Source organism: Nyctereutes procyonoides, unplaced genomic scaffold (assembly GCF_905146905.1).
Source record: "Nyctereutes procyonoides isolate TBG_1078 unplaced genomic scaffold, NYPRO_anot_genome, whole genome shotgun sequence".
Lineage (NCBI taxonomy): Eukaryota > Metazoa > Chordata > Mammalia > Carnivora > Canidae > Nyctereutes > Nyctereutes procyonoides.
Window position 1 is genome coordinate 25797028 of NW_026575042.1, and position 25246 is coordinate 25822273.

At 33.5% G+C, this 25246-nt stretch overlaps 1 protein-coding gene across 1 annotated transcript in view; it reads left to right on the forward strand.

Annotated features, from left to right (window-relative positions):
* TBC1D5 (TBC1 domain family member 5) overlaps window positions 1–25246 on the forward strand; it is a 530534-nt gene that overhangs the window by 188302 nt on the left and 316986 nt on the right. The window contains exon 4 of the mRNA XM_055321341.1: window positions 8209–8340. Coding sequence (XP_055177316.1) covers window positions 8244–8340 — 97 coding nt within the window. The 5' untranslated portion in view covers window positions 8209–8243. The remainder of the gene's footprint in view (window positions 1–8208; window positions 8341–25246) is intronic.

The following is a 25246-nucleotide window of genomic DNA, read 5'->3' on the forward strand; positions in this document are numbered from 1 at the left end:
GAGTTTAACATGTCTTCACATTATGCATTATTTTTTTAAAATTTAAGGTCACATTCAGAGCTTAGATTTTAATGTATCATGCATATTTACTAACATTTATAATATGAGAATGAAAATATATATTTGAGTAAGAGTGATCTCAACAAGTTAACAAAGTTCAGTTTTCTCTGTGTTGTCTTTTGTTTTTTTCCCTTAATGCACCTATATTCCTTAGGGGTAAAGACAATCTCCCTATAAAAATAGTCATGTACTCTGTCTCCATTCAGCTGAGTTCTCAGCAGCTCTTAGGTTTTTGTCAGATTGTTTCATTTTTCTGCATTTGGTAGCTGATGATTGCCATTAAAAAGTTGGTTTGTTCATTTGTTTATTATTATATTTCTTTGCAGTTACTTAGGGAGATTGAAAGACAAGTTGCTGTGGGCCCAGGTCATTTGAGTAGTGTATCTTTGTCTTTTCCATTAAGTGATTACTACTTAGAACTTTGAAAAAACACCTCTTTCCTGCTTTGGGGTAAGTTTTTTTTGGGATCTTACTCTCAGAGTTTTGATCTCATTTAATCCTTGGGACTCCTATAATAAGCATACCACATGTTTTCTCATAGATACTCATCTTTGTTTATCTACTGGTAGGATTGTTAGATAAAGTACAGGTTGCACAATTAAATTTGAATATCAAGTAAATTATGGATACCTTTTAGTATAAATATGTTACAAATATTACTTTTTTTCTGAAATTCAAATTTAATTGGGCATCTGTATTTTTACTTCAGTTAATAATTTTAATTAATTAGCTAGTGCTAAGTCTTGTAACCTATTTTCTGGGCGCTTTCCTCATTAAACTTTGAGCTAGTTGGATGAAGAGGTGTACCCTAATTCATCTATACCTAGTTTTCCTATCTCCATGGTAGGCTAGTGATTTTTACCAATTGAAAGAATAAAATCTCTAATCAGCCATAATGTTTCTTTATTTAAGTATTTACAAAGCAGCTATATGTTTAACTGAGTTTGTCCTTTTATGTAAGTTAAATTCATTGAAAATAATCATGTTTCAATGAGTTGAAGATCTCAGTATTAATTTTAAAAAATTTCATCTCTCTTTCTCTTCCTTTCTCTTCGTCATCTCTTTTCCCCCTTCTCTTTCCAGCTCTTACTATAATTAGCTAGCATTAACAGCAAATGTTTACTTTAGTTAAATTATTCAGAACATTTATTTTACTTGTCAAAGGTTAGATCAGGTTGTTGTTTGAACTGGTAATTAAATGCAGACTAATATGCTCTCGTATTTATATGCAATATAAGCCTGGTTCCTCATCATTCTGTATAATTTTGATGTTCAAGGCTGACATTTCAAAAAGGTTTTCTCTTTTCAAATATTGCTCATTCTTCTTGAACTCCTAATTGTTTGTTATAGTTACCTTGATTTTTTGAAAACCTGACTGAATAGTTTAAAGGATAGAGGTGTTCTCTCTATAAAATAGGGACAGTAACAATTGGAAGTATTTTTGGATGGCTGTGTAATAACAAAAGATTTGGTCGCTAGGCTGAGCTACTTTTCCAGTCTTTGCATCTTGAGCATCTATCTGTTCTAGAGAACTCTGAGACTAAATGAGGATACACTGTGGAGAGCTTTTTGTTAGGCCACTTTCACTTTTTATAATGCTGAATTTTCTCTTGGTTTATACAGTCACTACTGCCACTTTCTATTAATTTATAACATTTGAATATTTGAAAGGCCAATTATATTCTTTTGTAATATAAAATACTTAAGCCCACTTGTGAACATTTCATATATTCTACTTATTTCTGATTATAATATTATTTATGAATCTAGCTTATTTCTATAGTGGATGATTTACCCTAAACATCTTGTTCTGATAGCCTGGAAACTATCAGAATTAAGTCTTATAATTTTAATTTTCTTTTGATCATTGTCCTTACTATGTAGACCCTTACGGTGTTCCTATACCTATTTAATTGGCAACCCTTGAATAGTACAGTTGTGTGGTTAGTAAAAGTGAATTAGGTGTTCAAGATTTTACCAATGAGCGATATTTAATATTGAATGACATGTATTAAGACAAATGCTTTTATATATAATTTATTTGGCATTGTAGATGCATTTATCTTGTGAGAAACATACCCCCTGTTGTCAGATGAAGTATTCTGGAAAGGTTTGGAGTAAATAAATAATAAAACTACTTTGATATACAATCTAACCAATATTAAATATTAAGACTTTCAGATGATTGATTTTAATACTTAATTAACTTAAAGTCCAGTGTAACTGTCTTGCATTCAAGATTGACAGAGTTTAAAAATGGGAGATTTATTCTTTCTCTTTGTTTTCCTTCTCTCTTCTCTTTTTTATTTCATTCCTTCTTCCTTCTTCCTTTCCCCCTCCTTCTCTTCCTTCTGATGAAGACCTCAGAACATCATTATTCCCAAACATCAAATTTACCTCTAGCTGCCAATATTTTTAATAAAAGAGGTTTTTAAAACAGAAACTTCTATAATGTTCACTTACTCTCTTAATTATGAAAATACAGCTTCTATCAAACTTCGTTGCTTTTATAGCCAAGATGTCATGTTTTAGGTTATATACCCATCATGGTAAATGGATGCTATCTGTGACAGATACGTATTTATGTTATATCCTCTTTCCCTTTCGTAATCGTGCTCTGGAAATAGTTCATTTAAGCTCTTTGATATGCTTTTCTTATGGGAGGTATCTTTATGTAAAGTAATATTACTCTGTCATTTCAGTGTTTGACTTTTAAGTTTACCATCAGTCAAGAATTTAAATGAATGAAGTATGCTTATATGAGCTTTTCTGAATATGGATGTCTTTAGAAGACACAATTCAGAATGCTAATTCTCTGCCTATGTATTAGAAGCTGTAAAAGAATGAATACACTTTGGAATACATAGAACTTCAGATTCACAGGGAATGAATTATTTTTCTAGAGGGTTTGTTGATGTGATACCATTTTAAAAGGAAAAAAATGTTGAACTGACCTAGCCTTTTGTCTGTATAATGTTAAGAATTGGAAGTTTTCACTTGAGACTGCTTGTATTGCTTCACTTGATGTGGAAAATAATATTGTTTTGAAATTTTATATATTATACTTTAAAACTGTCCTCTAAGCTTTTAGTGCTTAACTCTGACCCTCTCATTAAATATTAACTATTTTTCACAAGACCTTCCTTCTTTCAGGCATTTCACTTTTATTCTAAAATTTAATATTGCAAGAACCAGATTTATAAAGCCAATATAACTGTCCTTAAGATTAGTCTTGGATTATAAATGGCAGTTTTAGCCTAAAGTGTCAATTCCTGTGACCAGGATAGCAGTAAAACCATATTGCACAACCAATTTTGAGTTTTGTGAATTTTGAGTTTATGTGGAGCAGGAAATTTAACTGTTATTTATAGTAATGTAGCAAAGAAGGGATATCTCCTTTCTCACGTCTTGGAAGGTATATTGCTGCATGTTCTAAATTAGAAAAAATAAGATTGCCTTCAGTTTTAACAATTCTGAGGGTTTTGTGGGAAATTCTAGAGACAGAACGACATTTAAGAAAACTGAAATCTATCAATTATGGATTTTAGTAGTCATTTACTCTAAGATATATATTTTTGGTTATTACATATTTTTCTATCTGCTTTTTGTATAGAAAAGATTAAGGCATACCAAATATAGAAGTCTGGGTTTGTAATAGAGGTAAAAGATGTAATGGTGCATTGCGCATTTCAAAATGTTTATGCCATTTTGACTTTTAATAGAAATTATCTTAAAATTTTCAGGTTAAAAAATTGCCTTAACTCTCTATTTGAATTCAAATATTTTCCTATGGTCTGATCTTTCTAGGTAAAATATTGTTGAATCACTATATTGTATGCTTAAAACTAATATAACACTGTATGTTAACTACACTAGAATTAAGATTAAAAACAAAATAAAAAATTAATACCAAACAACAAAAAAACAAAGCAATATCTGCTTAGTAAGTTACTTTTGAACCAGATTATTATTTAAATCCATAATTAAAAGAAAAGTAAGAACGTTATGAGACTTTTTCTTCAATTTTTTGAAAGTAACTCATTATTACTTTACAGCTGGTTTACTTTATCTGAATATAAAAGAATTTCAGTGATTCAGTTTCCATCTATAGGTATAATAAATTAGAATATAGTAGATGCCTGATTATACAGATTGAAGCGGGAGAGTTAGGTTCTTGTCTCACAGAGTTGAAGAATGAATCTCCCGGATAAAGGAGAGTGAATAAAGAGATTGAAGTTTATTAAGCAAGGATACAGAGAAAGTTCTCAGGAGTGAGAGGGTTTCCTACAGGGTTGCCACTGGGGGCTTGTAGGGTTGGTCTTTTATTGGAAGGCAACCAGGAAACCTAAATTCTTTTAACATCTCTATTGATAACATCATTGATTTAAGGACTAGTGGTAACACCTTCAGTGGCTTACTTTTTAGGGTCTTGTAATTCTTTCTTGGTTACAAGTGACTGTTATAACAGGACTCCACCCTTAGCACCTGGGTTAGGATGGTCTGGTTTATTTATTTTTGGTTTCCTTTCATCTCCACATTTTTGGGATTTTTGTGAGCCTGATTCCATGGCCCCCTACCTAGCCCTGCTTGTCCCTTATTCACAGGCTAGTTGTAGACTCCTGTATTTGGTAAATTTTATATGTTGGTTATCAGTTATAACCATAGAGGTCAGTTTCTAAAGAATTATTACTTAAATCGGTGATGACTTCTTGAACTTAACTTTCTCGTAGGAGTCAAAAAGACCTTAAGTATCTTTGAAAATCTTGAATGAATATATAAGCATCATCATGTTGTAGAATATTTTAGCTATAGAAAGGTAGGTATTAAAAAAAAGGTAGGTATTTTTTAAAGTTTCATTTAAAAATATACTTTGATATCAGTTTGGTAGTTACTTGTTTATTTCTCATAAAGTTCAAAGTACATAAAATCCCCTTTTTGTATATTTTAGGTATATAAAGTCTATAACAGTGGAATTGTACTATAATAAGAAAGAATTAAGGTAATGATATGAAAACATGTCTAGGACATTAAAGAAATTTTATGGAAATCTGGCTCTTGGAATATGCATTTTCAAATGTTTTCTCTCCTATTTTCAAAAGTATAACAAAATGTATGGAGAATATGTATCTTAACATTAAAATAGTTGTCCATGGGCCAAATACAGTTTTGAAATGTGTTTAATCTGTTCCACACAGTTTTTTTTTTTAAATTTGAATTATTTACCAGCACTTTAAAGAGATTTCACATAAAATTCTGGGTTTCTAGCTTGTCTTGAATAAATCAAAGCAGAGTATAGGGTGTTTTAGTTGTTCACAGACCCCATCCCCTTGTACTCCTTGTTTTATACCTTGTCTCTGTCTGATTGGCTTACAGAAAGCCAAATATAGTGCCAGAGTAAAGAATGTGATCTCTGGAGCTAGACAAGGTAGGTTCAAATTCTGGCATCAGCGCTTACTACTAGTGTGACTGTAGACAAATTAGTTAATCCCTCCATTTTCTCTCTGGTAAAATGAAAAGGATGAGGACGGTATGTCAGTAGCGCTGTTGGGAGAATGAAATGATGAGTATACAGGAAGCATTTAAAGTGGTTTTGACTTGGGATGCCTGCGTGGTTCAGTGGTTAAGCATCTACCTTCGGCTCAGGGTGTGATCCTAGAATTCCAGGATCAAGTCACACATCAGGCTTCCTACATGGAGCCTGCTTCTCCCTCTGCCTGTGTCTCTGCCTCTTTCTCTGTGTCTCTTATAAATAAATAAATAAAATCTTTAAGAAAAAATGTGGTTTTTGACTTCTATTCACTTCTCAATCATTGCTGATTTTGATTAATAATGTTTTTTTGCTTGACCCCATTAGGCATTTGAGTTTGGTGGTCCTTACTTCTCCATAGCAGAGAACTTTAATCTGTTTATTCATTTGATCGGCAAAATTTATCAGATTCTGTTTTATAATATATATAACTGATCATTTACTTTTTGTTGTCCTCTACTAGATTACATTCTCCAGAATTCCTTCAGTATTTTAAGTGCTAAATATATGTTGATTGATTTGCACACATACGAAGCAAATAACTGACGGCTGTCTAGATTTTTGGATTTAGGACTTGATTTATGGCTTTAGAAAATCTTACTGTATGTTGGCAATGAAAGTTTTCTGCTTTCTCTAAAGTTGGTTTTGCCTACCTCTTTGTTTTTGCTTTAGCCACAATCTAAGGTGGAAAGGATTTTTTACTATCTGTGCAAGTAGGTGAGAGTTGGAGGGTTCTGGTAAACTCAGAAAATGTACAAGACTGTTCTACAGAGTGAGATGTTTTTGGGGAGAAATAAAGGATAGAGGAGAATTTTGTGTTGGGAAGAAGGTGGTCAAAGATTTGTGTATTCATGGGCTTCTCTGGAACCTTTTCTTCATAACTGGAGTCCATATCCTGGAAAATTATATACTCATTTTGGTTGGGCTTGCTTTTCCAACTTATCATTCCTCATTTACTCTTCCTATATCATGTCTCTCCTCTCTCTTGAAATTTAAAATTTCATGTATTACATTATTTTGGATGAAAATTAGTGAGCCCATTTATTTTTTTGAAAGATTCTGATTTAGTACAGTTATCTGTATCTTACAGACATTAAAAAATTTGTAAGTGGTTAGTGTGGCTTAAAAAGTTCAATAACAGGGGATCCCTGGGTGGCTCAGTGGTTTAGCGCCTGCCTTTGGCCCAGGATTCCTGGGATCGAGTCTTACGTCGGGCTCCTGACATGGAGCCTGCTTCTCCCTCCTCCTGTGTCTCCCTCTCTCTCTCTGTCTATCATAAATAAATCTTTAAAAAAAAAAGTTCGATAATTAATTAAAAACATCTTTGTTTAAGTTGAAATCATTTCTAGAAATCAGAATACAGGAGGAAAAACTTCAAAATGACTAAACAAAATAGGTGGTTATTTATATAATCTTGCCTTTGTAAGTATAATAATACCAGAGGTGGAAACCATAAAGGAGATATAGATATTATTGTGTACACAGAAATGAAAAAATTACTTAATGTCACAAGAACACCATGTTATTTGAAGACTGACACACTCTGAGAAAAATATATGACAAAGGTTTAATATTCCTAATATTTAAAGCATACTTACAAATTATGAAGACAATCATAATAAACTCCATCCACAAAAGATAATAAATAAATATCAGAGAAAACATATGAATCTTTGTTGATCTCACTAGTTGTCAAGCAAATGCAATATAAAATGTGCCTCTCACATTCTATAAAATGAATCACCCATTCCCATTGTTAATGAGGGTCCACGGTAATGAATTGTCTTACATAAAAACCTTTCTAGAGTACAATTTGCCAAAACTTGCTATAGAGTCTTATTTTTTTTAATACATGTTTTGACCCAGCAGTGACCTCCCAAATTTATCTTAAGGAAATAATCATAGATGTTGCATAGAAATATTACTAAAAGATACTCACCATGAAACTGTTTATAGTGTTAAACAACTGAAAGCATTCTGTTTACTATAAGGAATTGGTTATGTACATCATTATAACTATTTAATGGAATACTAGGGGTTTATTTGAAGTGATAATATGGTCTTTTTTAATGGGATGGAAAATACCCACAATAATTTATATAATCAGTATATTTAGTATGTTAGATCACATTAAAAATATATTTTTTGAAATGAAATGTTAAGAGGGCTTCTGTTTTTAGTTCATAGAATTATGAATGATTTAGATATGCTATATTTTCCATATTTTGAAAATTCCTATTGTAAATATATTATTTTGGTAACGAAACAAAAAGATGTTATAAATGAGACAACAATTTAACTTAAAATTCAACATTTTGTGCAGAAGTTTATTGAAAGTAAATGTGATTGAACATTGAGGTAATGGTTACCAGTGAAGTACAAATTTGGGGAGAAATTGTTGAAATGGAAATTTTGTGCCACTTTTCACTTCCTTGCATATGCCTGCCAATGTGTTTTAACAGTCCCTGAAGCCTGTGGAAAACTTGTTAATGTCTGTAATGCTCATTTAATCATTTCAATCGTGTATTTAATTCCAGTCATAGCAATAAGAAAAAATATCATTTCTCTCTCTCTCTCTCTCTCTCTCTCTCTCTCTCTCTCTCTCTCTCTTAATTTCCCAGGTAGTCACTTTTGATGACATTGTCTGGTTTTCACAATGTATCATTCCTTATCTGAAACTAGACATCCTCTGCAGCCAGAAGAACAAGAAGTGGGCATTGACCCCTTGTCGAGTTACTCAAACAAGACTGGAGGTGAGTTTTGTATGCGGATGCATTATGTGGCTACTGGAAAACCAAGGAGAGAGCCTCTAGTTAGCTTTGCCTGCCTTATGTGTGTAATTCTTACATGAAGCTGAGCAGGGCATCTTGAAGCATACTCCACTGGATAGGTAGAGAGCACTCTGACACTAATGAATACCACAAAACATCAACTTTCAATTATAGACAGAAGCATTAGCCAAATGTTTAATGCACTGTCATTCTTAAAAAAACAAATGATAAACAGTTACTTTAGCATAAGAATGTTGAAATCAAAATGGTCTTTGTCAAACATATTTTAAAGAACTCGAAGCTTTTGGTCTTGATTTTGTAAGGAATTTTTGCCTTTAAGTTGACACTATTCTGAGATAAAAGACTTGCCTTATTCTCTCCTTCATCTCTGTCTCTCCCTTTTTAAACTAATTGAAGTTTGTGTTGTACTTTTGAAGATCTGTGCATTTAAATTGTTGAAGGAGTAAGAGAGACTGTAAAAGGTAAACTATATTCAGGGTACCTTGTAAAAATTTATCAAATATGTATATTTCAGAACCCCGTTTTGTTTATTCATATTAGTAATACTATAGCATCTCGGAAAAGGAAGTGGTCAGTTTGCAAATTCTTAAAGCCTTATCTTTATTTTTGATTGATTCATTGACTCAGGTAACTATTTGAAATTTTTTTACTCATGAAATAGATACCTCAGGATTACAAGATCTATTTTTAAAAATCATAATTAGAATGATTCACATATATTTTATTTCAGATAATTTTTTTTCAATATTGGTTCAAAAGTTTGCTATTAACTTGTGTTTTGGGAATTTAGAAAAGAATGATTGATTCCTTAGAGTGGTTACTTCTGTGCACAAGATTTGACTTTATGGAGTGTGTTAATGGTTTTTATGCATTTTTACTATCTTCTGAGTCATACAAATGCCATTGTTGTTTTCAGTAAAAAATAGTGTAATTTGCCTTACAACTTATTTTGTGATTTTACTTTTTATTTTTATATGTATGTTTATTGAAAAGGTCTCAGAAAGATTGTTCAAAGTTTTGATAATATGAAAAAATAGTGTCTCATTTTAGTGTCAGCGTCTTAAGTTCAGTGGTAATAATACTACATCTCCTGGTGATTTTTTTCCTAAATGTAATAATTTATAAGAAGCACTAATTATTAAATAAGTCAAAGTATCTTACAAACTCTTCTATGTGGATATTTTATTTTATTTTATTTTTTTAAAAACTAGATTCTTTTTTTTAATTTTTATTATTTTTTTTTATTTATTTATGATAGTCACACACACACACACACACACACACACACACGCACAGAGAGAGAGAGAGGCAGAGACACAGGCAGAGGGAGAAGCAGGCTCCATGCACCGGGAGCCGGATGTGGGATTCGATCCCGGGTCTCCAGGATCGCGCCCTGGGCTAAAGTCAGGCGCTAAACCGCTGCGCCACCCAGGGATCCCCTATGTGGATATTTTAAAAGTAAATATATTTTTGTTATAAGCATATAAAATAATTTCACCAAAAAAAATAATTTCACCAAAATTTTCTGATTGATGTGCTTATTTTAGGATAGTTCCTTTTCTTTCCTTTTTTAAAGTGCATATTTTTCTCTGGTCTAGCTCATTAAATACTGAGGTTCTATTTTTTTACTTTAACTGGTTAAAAAACATTTTAAATTAATTTTATCCTTTATTGTTTGCAGGAATGAGTAGAGTAGTTACCTTTACTGAAAAGGCTTTTCGTTTATATCCTAGCCTAACATTTCTATGACATACAAAGTTATTAGGACTGAATTGATGTTTAAAAGTGCCATTAATTCATTTACCCCAAATGTTCATTAACAATGTAAATGTATGCTGATGTTCTATGAGACAAGGAAGTGACTAATGACTCTTCCAACTAACAACACTTAAAATGAATAGAAACTTTAGATAGCTAATCTTGAAGTAATCAAGACCCTCATTCAGCTTGGCATCTCTGTATGCTCTAAAACAGCTGTCAACTGTTAAAAATATATACAAAACACACATACGCACACGCACATGCAGAAAGAATGATATGTAAATATCTAGTTCTTGAAAGCCACGAAGGTTACTAACCATAGTGAGTTTTGTGCATTGTATATGTAAATATTTTATATGTAGCATCTATTTCATCTTCTTAGATTTCCTTTTAGCAGAAAAACATGTGTTGCATTTTAATAGGGTTGTCATATTTATTTGAAGAATCATTACCTTTCTGGTATGTTTGTTTATTTTAATATATGTATTTCATAGGGTTCTCCACTTATTTAAAGCCTTTTTTACATTTTTCCTACCAGGGAATTTTATGACTTGTTGTTAAGTAGTCAATCACTGGACTTAATCAATGGTTTCCCTATGTAGAAGTTACATCTTTTTGGTTTTGTTTTTAGTTCCCATTATAGATTTCATAAAAATAAATCTTTAATTTCTCGAAACTGAATTTTAGCATTTATAAAGAAACAGTACATTATTGAGTTAAGTGATTCTGAATATTCTGGTCAGGATTAGCAAAAATAGCCAAATCCTGGGAATAATAAAGAGAAAACTGTTTGTTATTGGTTTATTTTCATGGATGGTAGATGAAGGTCAGTGAGAACATAAAGAACTGTTTGTATATATGCATGCAAAATTTTCCATGTGAAGCAAACTTTTAACTGCTTGAATTTCTTTTTCAAATGGAGAATAGCATGGAAATTATGACCTATTTCTCTGTGCCCTATGTGGTCATATATGTAGCTTATTATTTTAAATTCCAAGATCTTTGATCCAAAGGTATTAATTAGTAATTGGCAAGTTACCTGTAACTCAGTTGAAATGATAAAAAGCCCCAAAATGTTTGTTCAACTATTCATGATTATTCATTTGTAGTGAAAGAACATTTTCCTCTATTAAGTCTCTTTTGAGAATAGCACTTTGTTACATATTGCCAGAGTTTTTAGCTTCAATTTTATATGCCTTCTTACTTACAGCTTTTATAGTATTCAGATAATTACTTAATGTAATGCTTTTTATATAATATCTGTTTCAAAGTTTTCTTTCTATATTCCAGGATAAAATATTTAGTAACCTACTTAAAAAAAAAAATCTAAGACATTCAGAATATCCTGCCTACTCCATTTTTGACTCTTGTAATTTTGTTTTTGTCCCCAGTCTTCCTTTCTTTCTGTTTCAGTGTCCTAGAGTTTTAGAACTAGAAGGGAGTGCCTGACTTTATTGCTGAATAAATTGGAATTAAGTAAAATAGTTCACCGAAGTTGATATAATAAAATGATGCTGTCGTATTATAATCTTTAATACTGTTTCCATATAATAGAGTGGATTTAGATTTGAGTAAAAATGGGATGCTTGGGTGGCTCAGTGGTTGAGCGTCTGCCTTCGGCTCAGGGCGTGATCCTGGAGATCCGGGATGGAGTCCCACGTGAGCTCTCTGCATGGAGCCTGCTTCTCCCTCTGCCTATGTCTCTGCCTCTCTCTCTCTCTCTCTCTCTCTCTCTCTCTCTCTCTCTCTCTCTGTCTTTCATGAATAAATAAATAAAATATTAAAAACAAAAAGAATTGAGTAAAAGATGGTTTTGGGAAGAGAGCTGACAAAAGTATAGTATGCTGTCTAAGTCATCTTATTCATTTTAAACCCTGCCCTTGCTCTAATTATAATTAGTGGGAATCATCCTAAGCAGGGAAAAAAAGTCTTCCTTTCCTGGCTTAAAATTTTTCAGTGGTTTTCCTTTGCGCTAATAATAAAATCAGACTCTTGATCATGATGTTCATGGCTGTCTTGCTTGTCTAGCCATGGTCAGATGTGTTAAGCCAGTTCTAAACAGACCTCCCCATATGCCATTGTTCTCTGACAGTATTCTTGCTTGATTCCTTCACAGCACTCATCTTTAAATGTAATCTTATATTTATTGGTTTCTTTAAGGTATAAGCTTTATAAGGGTGGGAACTGTTGGTATACCTATTGCCCCACAGATACCACTGAATTAATAGCTAATAGATGAATGAATTATGGAGAGAAATAGACACATTTGAGAGATATTTAGTAGGTAGAATTGACGGCACTTGATATTTGGATATAAGGAAGTTATAAGGATGAGAAGTTTAAAGTGATTTTCAGTTTTCTGAGTTGACCAGTTAGGTCTGTGATAGTGTTTGTATTGAGATAGGGAGATCTGTAAGGAGGAACTTTCTGTGGTGCAGGTGGGACAGAGGATGGCAGAGAAGATGGTAAGTTCAATTTCAGATGTGAGTTAGAAATGCCTTATGACATTCAAATGAAGATATCCTGAAGAATTTGATATATGGGTCTAAAACTTAGTGTGCAGGTTGGTGCTAGAAATAAAGATTTTTCAGCTTAAGAATGATAGCAAAAACAATGTGAATGATTGTGATCACTCAGTAATAGCACCTAGCATGAGAAGAGGACCTAGAAGCAGTCTTAAGGAAAAAGCCAGTTTAAAGACCTTGAAGCAGAGGAGGACACTGTATAGGAGACTGACAGAGTGTCTGGAGAAGTAGAAGGAAAACTAGGAGTGTGGAGTCAAAGAAGCCAGGGGAAAATAAGCAAAAGTGACCACAGTTAGCTAAAGGTTTAAGCAAACAGAAGTCTGCACAGGATAGAGTCATTGTAACTATTACAAGCACAGTGTTTTTTGTAATCTCAGGAAGCCATAGTCTTGCATACTCTGTGTATTTCAAATAAACTAATGATGTGCTCTATACTAAACTGGTATGAGGAATAGAGGGAAAATTACAGTAGTATTTGAAAATTTTAAAATCACTGCAAGAAATGTCTAAGAATTTGGAAATTTGCAGTCTAGAGCAAAGATGGAGAGATTTGTAGATAGAGAGCCATTGTTTTCATTGTAATAATAACAGAAGAAGAAAGGAAGATCTTTAGATACAGTTGGTTTATTAGTTCAGTAATGGAGTTCAGTGAAATATCACTGATGTTTTAATCTCTCTCTGATCAGGTAATTTGCTGAAAGTGAGTGGTAAGATGTAGCATTTGAAGATTTGTGGAGAGTGACAAATGTTTGGATGATTTGCTAAAAGAATATATAACTGTGGGGACCAAGTTGAGATAAGACATCATAATATATAGATATGCAAGCTTGTACATTTGCTTGATTATATGTAGCAGAATTCAGCACCTGGGATTTGGTCACAAAAGTAAACGGGTTTTGTTACGGGTGTATAAGAGGTACTCTTAAGAAAGGAGGTTGATGGTGGAGGAATTCATTGATGGTCTGAGAATATAAGGAAATTTGCTACCATGGAAAGAGGTTCTAAGAGGGCAGAGTAAAAAGTTTTGGAAGGCATGGAGGAGTCAGGGCAGATGAAGTATAGAGTACTGTGGTGATGGGAGTCCTAAAGGAAATATGGGAATAGTATATGAGTGTTTGGTATATACATTAATTTGATGGAATATTGTTAAATGGTAGCCAGTAGACTAGCTCAATACTTTCATTAATTTTGTGTAATAATTTGGATCTACATTAATTTAGATAGATTTTGGTTTGAACCTCTGATGGTAAAGTGTAGATCCTTGAAATAAAAGACATGTCTTCTGGACTTAATTCTGATCTCTTCGTTTTTCCATAGAATTGTCCATTCCTTATTAATTGCATCTGGGTTTTAGTTTTATTTCAAATTTTCTGTTGACGTGGCAATTCTTTTATTTGCCTGAAGAGATAGGCTCTTTTAGAGGAGATTGTGTGAAGAGTCATTGATTTACCTTGTGGCTATACCTGAATGTGTTACTCATTTCCCAGGGTCATAGGAAAGGAGACCTCACTTCTGGCTCTAGTGGCAGACAGAAGCTATAGCCCTGCAAAAGCTGTTACCACTACTCCGTTGGGCAGAGTTGCCTGCAAAGGAATATCCATACATTAAGATATTTTTCCTGCTCTGCTTAGTCAGCCCTTATATTGCTCTTGGATCACCGCAAATGGGAGGTTGTGTGCTGGTGATTTTGGTTGACTGGGTCTAGGAAACCTAGAGCAGATGATAGGTGATTTAGAGTGACAATATTATCTTAAAATCTTAGAAAAACAAAACCAAAAAAACCCCTTACTTATGTGAAATGACCTACAGTGGATAGCTTATCAAAGAATTTTATTAGTTGCTTTTGCTAATTTGTTAGCGGGGCCAGAAAAGACAGTAGACCCAGAGTTTGGACTGTTTCAATAATGACATACCCTAGTCTTAGTTCATAGGGCTTAGAAAAGCATTTCAGAGTTATCACCTGGGGTCTCATGCAGTTACAGCTCCTTTTTATTCATTTGTAAATTAAAACAGATGTCCCCTCCCCCTATGGCTTAGTAGAGAAATGAGTAATTAGTCCCTTACAAGCATAATTTTCCAGGTCCCTCATACTGCTTTTAACTCCTTTCACAATATTAACCAATTTTAAAAACTGTATCTACCTAAGCTACTGTTTTTAAAAGATTATGGGCATTCTTACTTGATTTTACCCAGAGGGAAGAACTGAGTATCAGGGAAGATGAGATTATAAGAAAAAATTTAAACCTTACTCTGAGAAGAATAACCAGGACCTCTTCAATCCCTATTCTGTATTTCTCCTGTTCTAGGGGAAATTCCCAAAGACCTGTTTTTCCCAAGTTGAAATCTTAAATCATCTTCCTACTTTGCAATCAGCTGTGTAATAAAATAGCCAGAATATTTTTCAATAGAGCTCTTACTTTTGGTAAAAATTCTCTTTTCACGTAATAGGGGGCTTAAAAAAATTTTAATACCATTACAGATGGATATTTATAAAATTTCTTACAGACTTAAGTAAAGCACACAGTGTGTGGTTCACTTAAAACATGCAATTTTAACAATTACTAAAGATCCAGTGATGTTCTCAAACAGTGAGGACAGAGAATATTTAATTTACTGCACAGCTTTAATCTGTATTACATGGGTGGATGTTGATACCTACTTCAGCATATTTTAACAGTTTAGAAGTTATACATGTAATTTGTAGTAAAAAGAGATATCTGTTTTGTTGTGCTAATTTTATTATGATTTTCCTTCATTTTTGTAAATATAGGTTTTTCTGTGGTTGTTCTTTGATATTCTGTTCTTAAAAGATCTCTTTACCAAAATTCTTGAAAATGTACTTTACCCTATTGATACATTGTTAATCTGATCAAGTATTTTTTATTATTAATTTGTATTTTACAAATATTAAAAATAGTTTTCCATCACTCTACTTTTGCTGTAAGGAGAGCTTGCTTGCTTATTAATTAAATAAGTGTTCTGAAATATGAAATAATTTTCATGCAATACTTGTACTTTACTCTGGAGTTTGACCGTATATTGCTCCTTGAATTTCCTGAGAAAGAATCCCAGATGAGGAATATAGGAAAGCACAAGACAAGAAACATTATGTTAGCTTCAAGCTGTTTTATTTTTCACATTTTAGGAAAATCTGAGTGTTTTAAATAGAAGAAATTAAGTAGCTAGTAAATCACAAAAATTGTAATATCTCAAGTTATTTACTTTAAATGGTCATTTTCTTTTATTACATCTCCAATATTAAAAATATAATTTACTTGAGTGTTTGGAAATGATTTTCTACCATTACTAATTATTGTATTCCTATACATTATAGGGATTATCTTTATAGAATGTACAAATATAATTAGTTTTAGTTAGAAAAATCACCTACTACCCTTGATTTATCAACAGATAAACAGTGAGAATTAACTATTATTTACTCAAGTCACATATAAGGTAGTGTGTGAGCCACGTAATCATTTATATTATGGGAATATGTGTACTTAAATAATAATTCTCCTACTTTCCCTTTTCTTCTTCTTTTTCTTCCAAATGTGGAAAGACTTAAATACAGTTGACTTTCTAGCATTACCGTTTAGTGACAATTTTAATAGAATATAATTGTTTTGGCTAGTCTTAGTGATATGGGAGAGCTTGGTTCTTTTCTCATGGAGTCAAAGAATGAATCTCCCGGAAAAAGGAGAGTGAGTAAAGCAATAGAAAATTTTTAAGTAAGGATACAGAGAAAGTTCTCAGGAGTGAAAGGGGTCCTGACTTGGTTGCCACTAGGGGCTTGTAGGATTGGTCTTTTATTGGAAGCCAACCAGGGAACCTAAATTCTTTTAACATCTCTATTGATATCACCATTGAGTAAGGACTAGTGGTAACAACTTCAATGGCTTACTTCGTTTTTAGGGTCTTGTAATTCTTTGTTGGTCACAAGTAGCTGTTATAAGACCCTCCCTCCCTCCCCCGCCCCCCCAGCACCTGGGACAGGATGGTCTGGTTTATTTATTTTTAGTTTCCTTTCATCTCCACATTTTTAGGATTTTTGTGAGTCTGTTTCCATGGTCCCCTACATGGACAGCCCTGCCTGTCCCTTAGTCATTAGAGCACTGCTATCAATTCAAATCCTTAATTAGACTTGTGAATAGATCTGTTATTATTAAATATAGATTTTCTTTTTTCTTTCTTTTTTTTTTTTTGTTTTCTTGTTTTAAGCTCTTTTTTAGTGATACCCAGCATGGGGCTTGAATTCCCAACCCTGAGATCAAGGGTTGCATGTTCTTCCTACTGATAGCCAACCAGGAGCCTGTGAACTTGTAGATTTTCATCAGACATGTTGGCACGATGATTATAGAGATTTATAGAGGCACATATATTTTATCACACAGAGTAAGGGCTGCAGGCCACAGGACTGATGTTCATTTACTCCTATAAAAATAGTTATTGGTCATCTAGGAGCAGGGGATAGACTATTAAACAAATAGACCAAGGGCTTTCTCTCAAGGGAATTCACATTTAGCATGAGAGGGACAATAAAAAATAAAGTACAGAAATAAGAAAAAATATATGAAAAAGTGATATGAGAAAAAATATATGAGAAAGTGATAAATACTAGGCAAAGCATGAAAATAGGACAATCTTGTGAGGAATGACTGGATGCCCATGTTAGATTTTGACAAATCACTCTAAGAAGATAATATTCTGCTAGATGTGAATGACAGATGAGAAGGAGCCAAGCATGCAAAGTTGGTGAGAGAGAGAAATTAGCAACAGCAATCACGAAAAAGGGAAGAGTTCATACAAAGGAAGAGCCTATCCCAGGATATGAATAGTCCTGTTATATTGGAGGAACTGGAAAATATCATTGTGGCTGGAGCACCACGGGTGGTATAGGAATGGTACAGGTAGGGTCTAATAGGCAGAGGCCAGATTATAAGGATTTTGTAAGTTAAGTTTGAAGAGTATAAATTTTGTTCTAAAGACCAGGGGTTATTTAACAGTCTGTATTGTCTGTGTTGAACAGTTAAGTTTCTTTTAGGAAATGAGGGCCATATCTATTTTTTTTTAAATATATATCCTTACGACTTGGTCCTAGGCATTTAGTAAGTAATGCCTGATTTACACAGAATTGTATTATTTTTAAAATATATTTTCGTATTGCAGTTCTTTGTACCAATCTTTGTTTCCTCATTCTCAACATTTTAACTGTTTATAATGATGAAGTAATTTCTGCTTAATCTATGATAAAAGAATGCCTTAAAATTAGCTATTTATCTAAAGCTCGGTTACTTTTATATTTTAGGCCATGCTATGGGTATTAAAATAGTAAATGCAGTCTAGTGTGACCTTTTTTGTTTGACCCATTGTGTGTGTGTGTGTGTGTGTGTGTGTGTGTGTGAGAGAGAGACTTTGGGGGTGGGGCATATAATCATTATTTTCTCTTTGCTGATGTAATGGAAAATTTCCTCCTCTAGGACATATTAGAACAATGTATTTAATGCTCTTCAATTTAATTTGCTAGTATCACAATTAATACAATTAAGGTCACTTGAAATGAAACTATTAACAAATTGAGTAATTTACTTTAACAATGTCAATGTGTTCTCACAATTACATTTGCTTTAATTAGTGTACAAGCTATTATTTAATAGCATACTTCACATAGAAAAATGTAATAATGTATTCTTAGTTCCTTATAACAGAAAGAAACTTTTAATGGACTGATAATTTTGTGGAAGAGCTGCTAGATATAAAGTGATGGAAGACAAAGTACAAAGCCAGAAAGCAAAGCTTACAAGAATGTAAATAAAAAATCCTTTTTTGGCACTTACAATATATGTCCTATTTATTATTGTGTAAATAGTATTGGAAACTTTTAATGATAGGGATGAGAACACAAATCCAGGAACATTTTAAGTGTTCAGTTGTATCTGGTTTTTGCTTATCATAAAATTTTTGAAAATCATAAAATAGGTAATTTCTAATTAATGAGTAAAATGGAGAGGAGCAGAATGATGTGGAATACTTAAAGTAGGAAGCAAAAAAGTTTCAGTTCTCAAATCTGCTTTAAAAACAGATTTAAAATATTTTAGTACAAATATTTCTTACCTTAAGATTTTACTTTAAGAGCTGATTAAAAAAAGCTCTTCTACTCATCCTACTCTGTATCGAGATCAGAAGATCCAGAGATGAAGAAATAGTTCTATTTCTCTTTCTATATATGCAGAGTAAGGGGAAGCAGATGAATTGTCAACCAAGTCATAATTAATAAGATATGCTGTTCTCTGTAAACATGAGAGCAAGATTTACTATCATGTAATCAAGTGGTGATTTTATGTGGAAGGGATATAAATGCAATCCAGATAATTCAATACTCTAATTTTTAAAATTAGTTTGATAGTCTTTTTGCCTAGTTTGATTGATTTAAGTTTCTGTTGCTTTCATTTTCTTTCCTTTTTTCCCCTTTGGTTAATGATAAAAATTTGTAAAATTGCAAGTAAAGAAGGAAGTAGGCATAAGAGTAATTAGGTAATAAATATTTAAACATAAAATGCAAGAATCTTAGAGAATCCACAGATGTTGAAAAATTAACTATAGTTCTCATTTCTAGAAAGGGATTTCGTAGGAGTAGAGTATATTAAGTTCTTTTTAGTACTTGTGAATGTTTATACAACAGTCTCCCTTTGGTTTTCATTGTGTGTCCCAGGCTCTGAATTCAATCTACCAGGTTCTTAGATGAGTCAGAATAGTATAGTGTACTAGTAGAACAATCAGTTTAACAATAGTGGAAAATTATTTTAGGTAATTCTTTAAATAGCATTTTGAGTTTAGCATGGGTAAACTACTAATTAGTTGCTACATATACTATACTAAGCCGTTCTCATTTGGTCTGGATTTAATTCTTTTTATATAACTAATCTCTAAATTCTGTCTTGAATTTTAAAATGATTTGTCTATTGATTCCTTGCCCTATGCTATAGAATATTAGAAGAGTAACTGGAATTGATTATTTAAATGCTTGATCTTTAAAATACAATAGATTTTAAAAAGAAACATTGATTTGTTTTACCAAAGAAGGCCAAGTGTAAGAAGTTAGTTGCCTTTTTTCCTAGCGACCTGAGTTTTCTTAGATTAAATGAAGTAGAACTTTGTTAAAATTAAAACTTTTTTCTTTGAAAGGCACTGTTAAAGAGACAAGACACAGACTGGGAGAAAAATTTTTGCAAGACATAGCTGATAGGGACTCCTGGGTGGCTCATTGGTTGAGCATCTGCCTTTGGCTCAGGGCGTAATCCCAGATCCCAGGATCAAGCCCCACATAGGGCTTTCTACAAGGAGCTTACTTCTCCCTCCTCCTATGTCTCTGCCTCTCTCTCTGTCTCTCATGAATAAATAAATAAAATCTTTAAAAAAAAAAGACATAGTTGATAAAAGACTGGTATCTATAATATACAAGAACTTTTATAACTCAACAATAAGAAAACAAACAACCCAGTTAAAAAATGGACAAAATATCTGGTCAAAAGCCCCACAAGGAAGATATACAGATGGCAAACAAGCATAGGAAAAGATGCTAAATATCAGAGGTCATGAGGATATTGTAAATTCAAATGAGACGGGTATGCACACACTTATTAGAATGACTAAGATCCAATGCACTGACATCACTAAATTCTAGTGAAGATGTAGAGCAACAGAACTCTTCTTTCACTGCTAGTGGGAATGCAAAATGGTACAGCCATTTTCGAAGACAGTTTGGCTTTTTTTTTTTTAAGGTTTTATTATTTATTCATGAGAGACACAGAGAGGGAGAGGGATAGAGGCAAAGACACAGGCCAAGGGAGAAGCAGGCTCCATGCAGGGAGCCTGATGGGGGACTCAATCCTGGGACTCCAGGATCATGCCTTGGGCCCGAGGCAGGCACTAAAACGCTGAGCCACCCGGGGATCTCCCCCTCCCCCTTTTTAATGAAGCTAAATACATACTTACCATATGATCTTGCAATTGCATGCCTTTGTATTTGTGCAAATGAACTGAAAACTTACGTCAGCACATAAACCTGCACAGTGTTCATAGCACTTTTATTCATAATTGCTAAAACTTGGAACCTTCCAAGATGCCTGTCAGTAGTCAAATGGATAAACTTTGGTACATGTATGGTAGAATTATTATTCAGTGATATAAATGACATATTAAGCCATAGAAGGACCAGGAGGAACCATAGATGCATATTGCTAAGTGAAAGAAGCCAATCTGAAAAGGCTGCATACATAATTCTAATATTATATTCTGTAAAAGGCAGAACTCTGGAGACAGTAAAAAGACCAGTGGTGGTCATTAGGGGCAAGGTGAGGTGGGGAGGGATGGAAGGTTATATAGGTGGAGCACATAGGATCTTTAGGAAGTGGACACTATCTTGTGTGATACTATAATGGTGGGTACAAGTCTTTATATATACAAGTTAAAACCCATAGAGTGTACAAAGGAAGAGTAAACCCTAACGGAAATTATGGACCTTAGTTAATAATAATGTATTACTATTGATGGCATCAGTGCAACAAATGTACTGCACTAGTGCAAGATGTGAATACTAGAGGAAACTAGTATGTGAGGGTGAGGGCTATATGAAAACTATACTTTCTGTTCATATTTTTTAAGCCTAGAAAAGCTCTAAAAATAATGTTTAAAAAATCTATGGGTCCTCTTTCATTGTCTTTTACTTTTTTTTTTTAAGATTTTTTATTTATTCATGACAGAGAGAGAGACAGAGAGACAGGCTCCATGCAGGGAGCCTGATGCGGGACTCGATCCTGGGACTCCAGGGTCACACCCTGGGCTGAAGGCCGCGCTAAACCACTGAGCCACCCAGGCTGCCCTACTTTTTATTTCTTCAAGTGGTACCATACCTTTATCTTCATTCATTATGCCAGTTGAATATAGAACACATGCTTAGTTTATTTGAAATATACAAATACTCAAGACTAGGGATTCTTGAAATGACAAATTATTAAAAAAAAAATGTGTACATTCTCTGCTTATAACAACTCCCAGTTAATTCAAACCTTAGTTTGTAATAGTTCTGTCTCTCTCCTAAAATAGGCTGAATCCTTTTATAATGTAATCCTTTGGGTAGATAGCAGCCTTTTATCATCAGTGTTACCTATCAGTCTAATTCTTTAACAGTATGTTTTTATTTATTTATTTATTTATTTATTTATTTATTTAAATTTTTATTTATTTATGATAGTCACACACACACACACACACACACAGAGAGAGAGAGAGAGAGAGAGAGAGAGAGAGAGGCAGAGACACAGGCAGAGGGAGAAGCAGGCTCCATGCACCGGGAGCCCGACGTGGGATTCGATCCTGGGTCTCCAGGATCGCGCCCTGGGCCAAAGGCAGGCGCCAAACCGCTGCGCCACCCAGGGATCCCTGTTTTTATTTATTTTAGAGCAAGCAGAGCAAGCATGTCAATGGTGTGAGGGACAGAAGGAGAGAATCTTCAAGTGGACTCCTGCTGAGCTTGAAGCTCAGCTTGGAGCTTGGAGCTGGATTCAGGGGTTTGTTCTCACAACCGAGGAGATCATGACCTGAGCTGAAGCCTAGAATTAGATGCTTAACCAACTGAGCCACCCAGGTGCCCCTGTTTAAGTTTTTAAGAGCATTTTCTCTTTAGTTGTGAGCAAAACTCTTTTTTTTTTTTTGTATGACCCAATTCTTGATTCTAGATTGGAAATAGTCTAGTCTCATAATCATTGGAACATTACTCTCAGCTGTACTTTTAGGAGTTTTCTTGGATTTTGAAAGATTGGTTACTTATAATTAACAGGGTGAAAGGGAAATCTTACTTTCATTGTCATGTGCCAATGTAAGGTAAATTTTATACTAGATTACCCTTTAGAACTGAGGTTAGCAAGTTTTCTTTTAAGGGTCAGGCAGTAAATATTTTAATTTTGTAGGTCCTGGCATTTTAACCTGAAAGCAGTCATAGACAATTTGTAAACAAATGTCTGTGGATGTGTTTCAATAAAACGTTATTTACCAAAATAGGAGGTCCACCAGTTTGGCCCCTTGGGCTGTAGTTTGTTGATATCTATTTTAGAGTAACTATTGCTCTGTTATTACAATAAGTAAGAAAATAAGCCTTTTTTCAAAGTTTTCTTTAAATAGACTATCTTAATAACTGGGTTTTAGAGCGTTGGGATTATTGAACCTTGAGTGTTTTACATGTATTTAGAGGCTGCTTTTCAAAAAAACATTTGTATTAAGACCCTTAATATACTCACTGAATTTAACTTGCAGGTATGCTATTTAAAGAAATATACTAATTTTTGTACACTGATGTTGAATCCTGCAACTTTACTGAATTCATTTATAAACTGTGTGTTTATTCTTTAGTATTTTCTCTATATAAGATCATGTCACCATTTAATAGTAATCATTTTACTTCTTTTTCAATTTGAATGCCTTTTTTTTTCCTTGCCTAATTACTCTGGCTAGAATTTTTAGTATGATGCTGAATAGAAATAGTTCCTTGTTTGTGATTTTGAGGAGATGCTTTCAGTCTTTTATCATTGATTAATGTTAGCTGTGAGTTTTTCATAAAAGCCTTTTTTTTATGTTGAACTTCCCTTCCATTCCTAGTTGTTGAGTGTTTTTATCTGGAAAGGATGTTGGATTTTGTCAGATGTTTTTTCTACATCAATTGAGATGATCGTATCATTTTTCCTTCATTTTATTAATGTTGTGTATTACATTGATTGATATTTCTAAACTGAACCAGTTTTGCATTCCTGGGATAAATTCCATTTGGTTATGATGTATAATACTCTTAAAATGCTGTTGGATATTATTAGCTAGTATTTTGTTTAGGATTTTTATGGGGGAGAGAGTGAGGGAGAGATCTTAAGCAGGCTCCACACCTAGCATGTGAGTAGCATGTGAGCCCAATGCAGGGCTCCATCTCACAATCCTGAGATCATGACCTGAGCTGAAATCAAGAGTCAAATGCTTAACCAACTGAGCCACCCAGGCGCACCCCTTGTTGTGGATTTTTATATTTATATTCATAAGAGATACTGGTCTATAGTTTTCTTAAAATATCTTTTTCTCACTTGGTATCAGGGTAATGCTGGCCTTGTAGGTAATGCTGTCTCCTAGTTTTTGAAAGAGTATAAGAAGGATTAGTGTTCATTATTATTAATATTTGGTAGAAATATCAGTGAAGGCATCTGGTCCTGGTCTTTTGAGGGGAGTTTTTTGATTACTGATCCAATTGTGTTCTTCTTACAAGTCTGTTCAAATTTTCTTAAGTCAGTTTGTGTTTAGGAACCTGTTCATTTAGGCTATCAAACGTTAGGTGTACAGTTGTTTGTAGTATTTTTTATAATCTTTCTTATTTCTGTAAGTTCTGTAGTCTCCACTTTCATTTCTGATATTTTTTAGTATTTTTCTATGTCAGCTAGCTAAAAATTTGTCAAATTTTGTTATCTTTTCAAAGAACCAACTTTTGGGTTCACTGATTCTCTTTATTGTTTTTCTACTCTCTATTTTATTTATCTCTGCCTCATTCTTCTTGTTCTTTTTTCTTTTTCCTCTGAGAGTAAATAATCATCAGACTTATATTCAAGTTTCCTGATTCTTTTTCTACCTGCTGAAATCTGCTGTTAAACCCTGCCAGTGAATTTTAATTTTATTTAATGTACTTTTCAGCTCCAGAATTACTATTTTGTTTCTGTTTATACTGTTGAAGTTTTCATTAATATTTTCTGGCATCCTTTAGTTTTTTGTGGTATCCTTTAGGTGTTTGAATGTATTTATGACATTCAGTGACATTTATGATATTCAATGTCTGGGCTTCCTCAGGAACATTTTCTGATATTTTTTTTCTTATGAATGAATGGGCCATACTTTTTAATTTTTTATTTATTTATGATAGTCACACAGAGAAAGAGAGAGGCAGAGACACAGGCAGAGGGAGAAGCAGGCTCCATGCACTGGGAGCCCGACGTGGGATTCGATCCCGGGTCTCCAGGATCGCGCCCTGGGCCAAAGGAACGCGCTAAACCGCTGTGCCACCCAGGGATCCCCGAATGGGCCATACTTTATTGTTTCTTTGCATGCTTCTTAATTTTCTGTCGAAAACTTGATTATTTTGAGTATCAGTGTGGTAACTTCCTCCTTGGGGTTTATTGTTTCTGGTACTTGCACGTTGTTGTTTTAATGACTTTTATAAACTATTTCTCTAAAGCCTGTGTTCTTTGTGTGTATAATAATGAAGTCTGTGTTGTATTAGCTTAGTGCTCAGCTAGTATTTTGACAAATTTTCCTTAAGTACCTGGAGCTGAAATAAGATGGTATATTAGTCTTATTAAGGCACTCCTTCATTACTTAGCCAGGCTTTTTACAACTTTGCTTATCCTTTACTTCCTCCTTGCATGGAGAATGAAGTTCAGCCAGAGGTAACATTTTGAGTCTCTTCACACTTTTTCTGAATATGCATATGGCCCTCTTGATTCCCTCAGATATGTGAGAATTTTTGAGAGTCCATATTCCCCCACCTACCTCCTTTC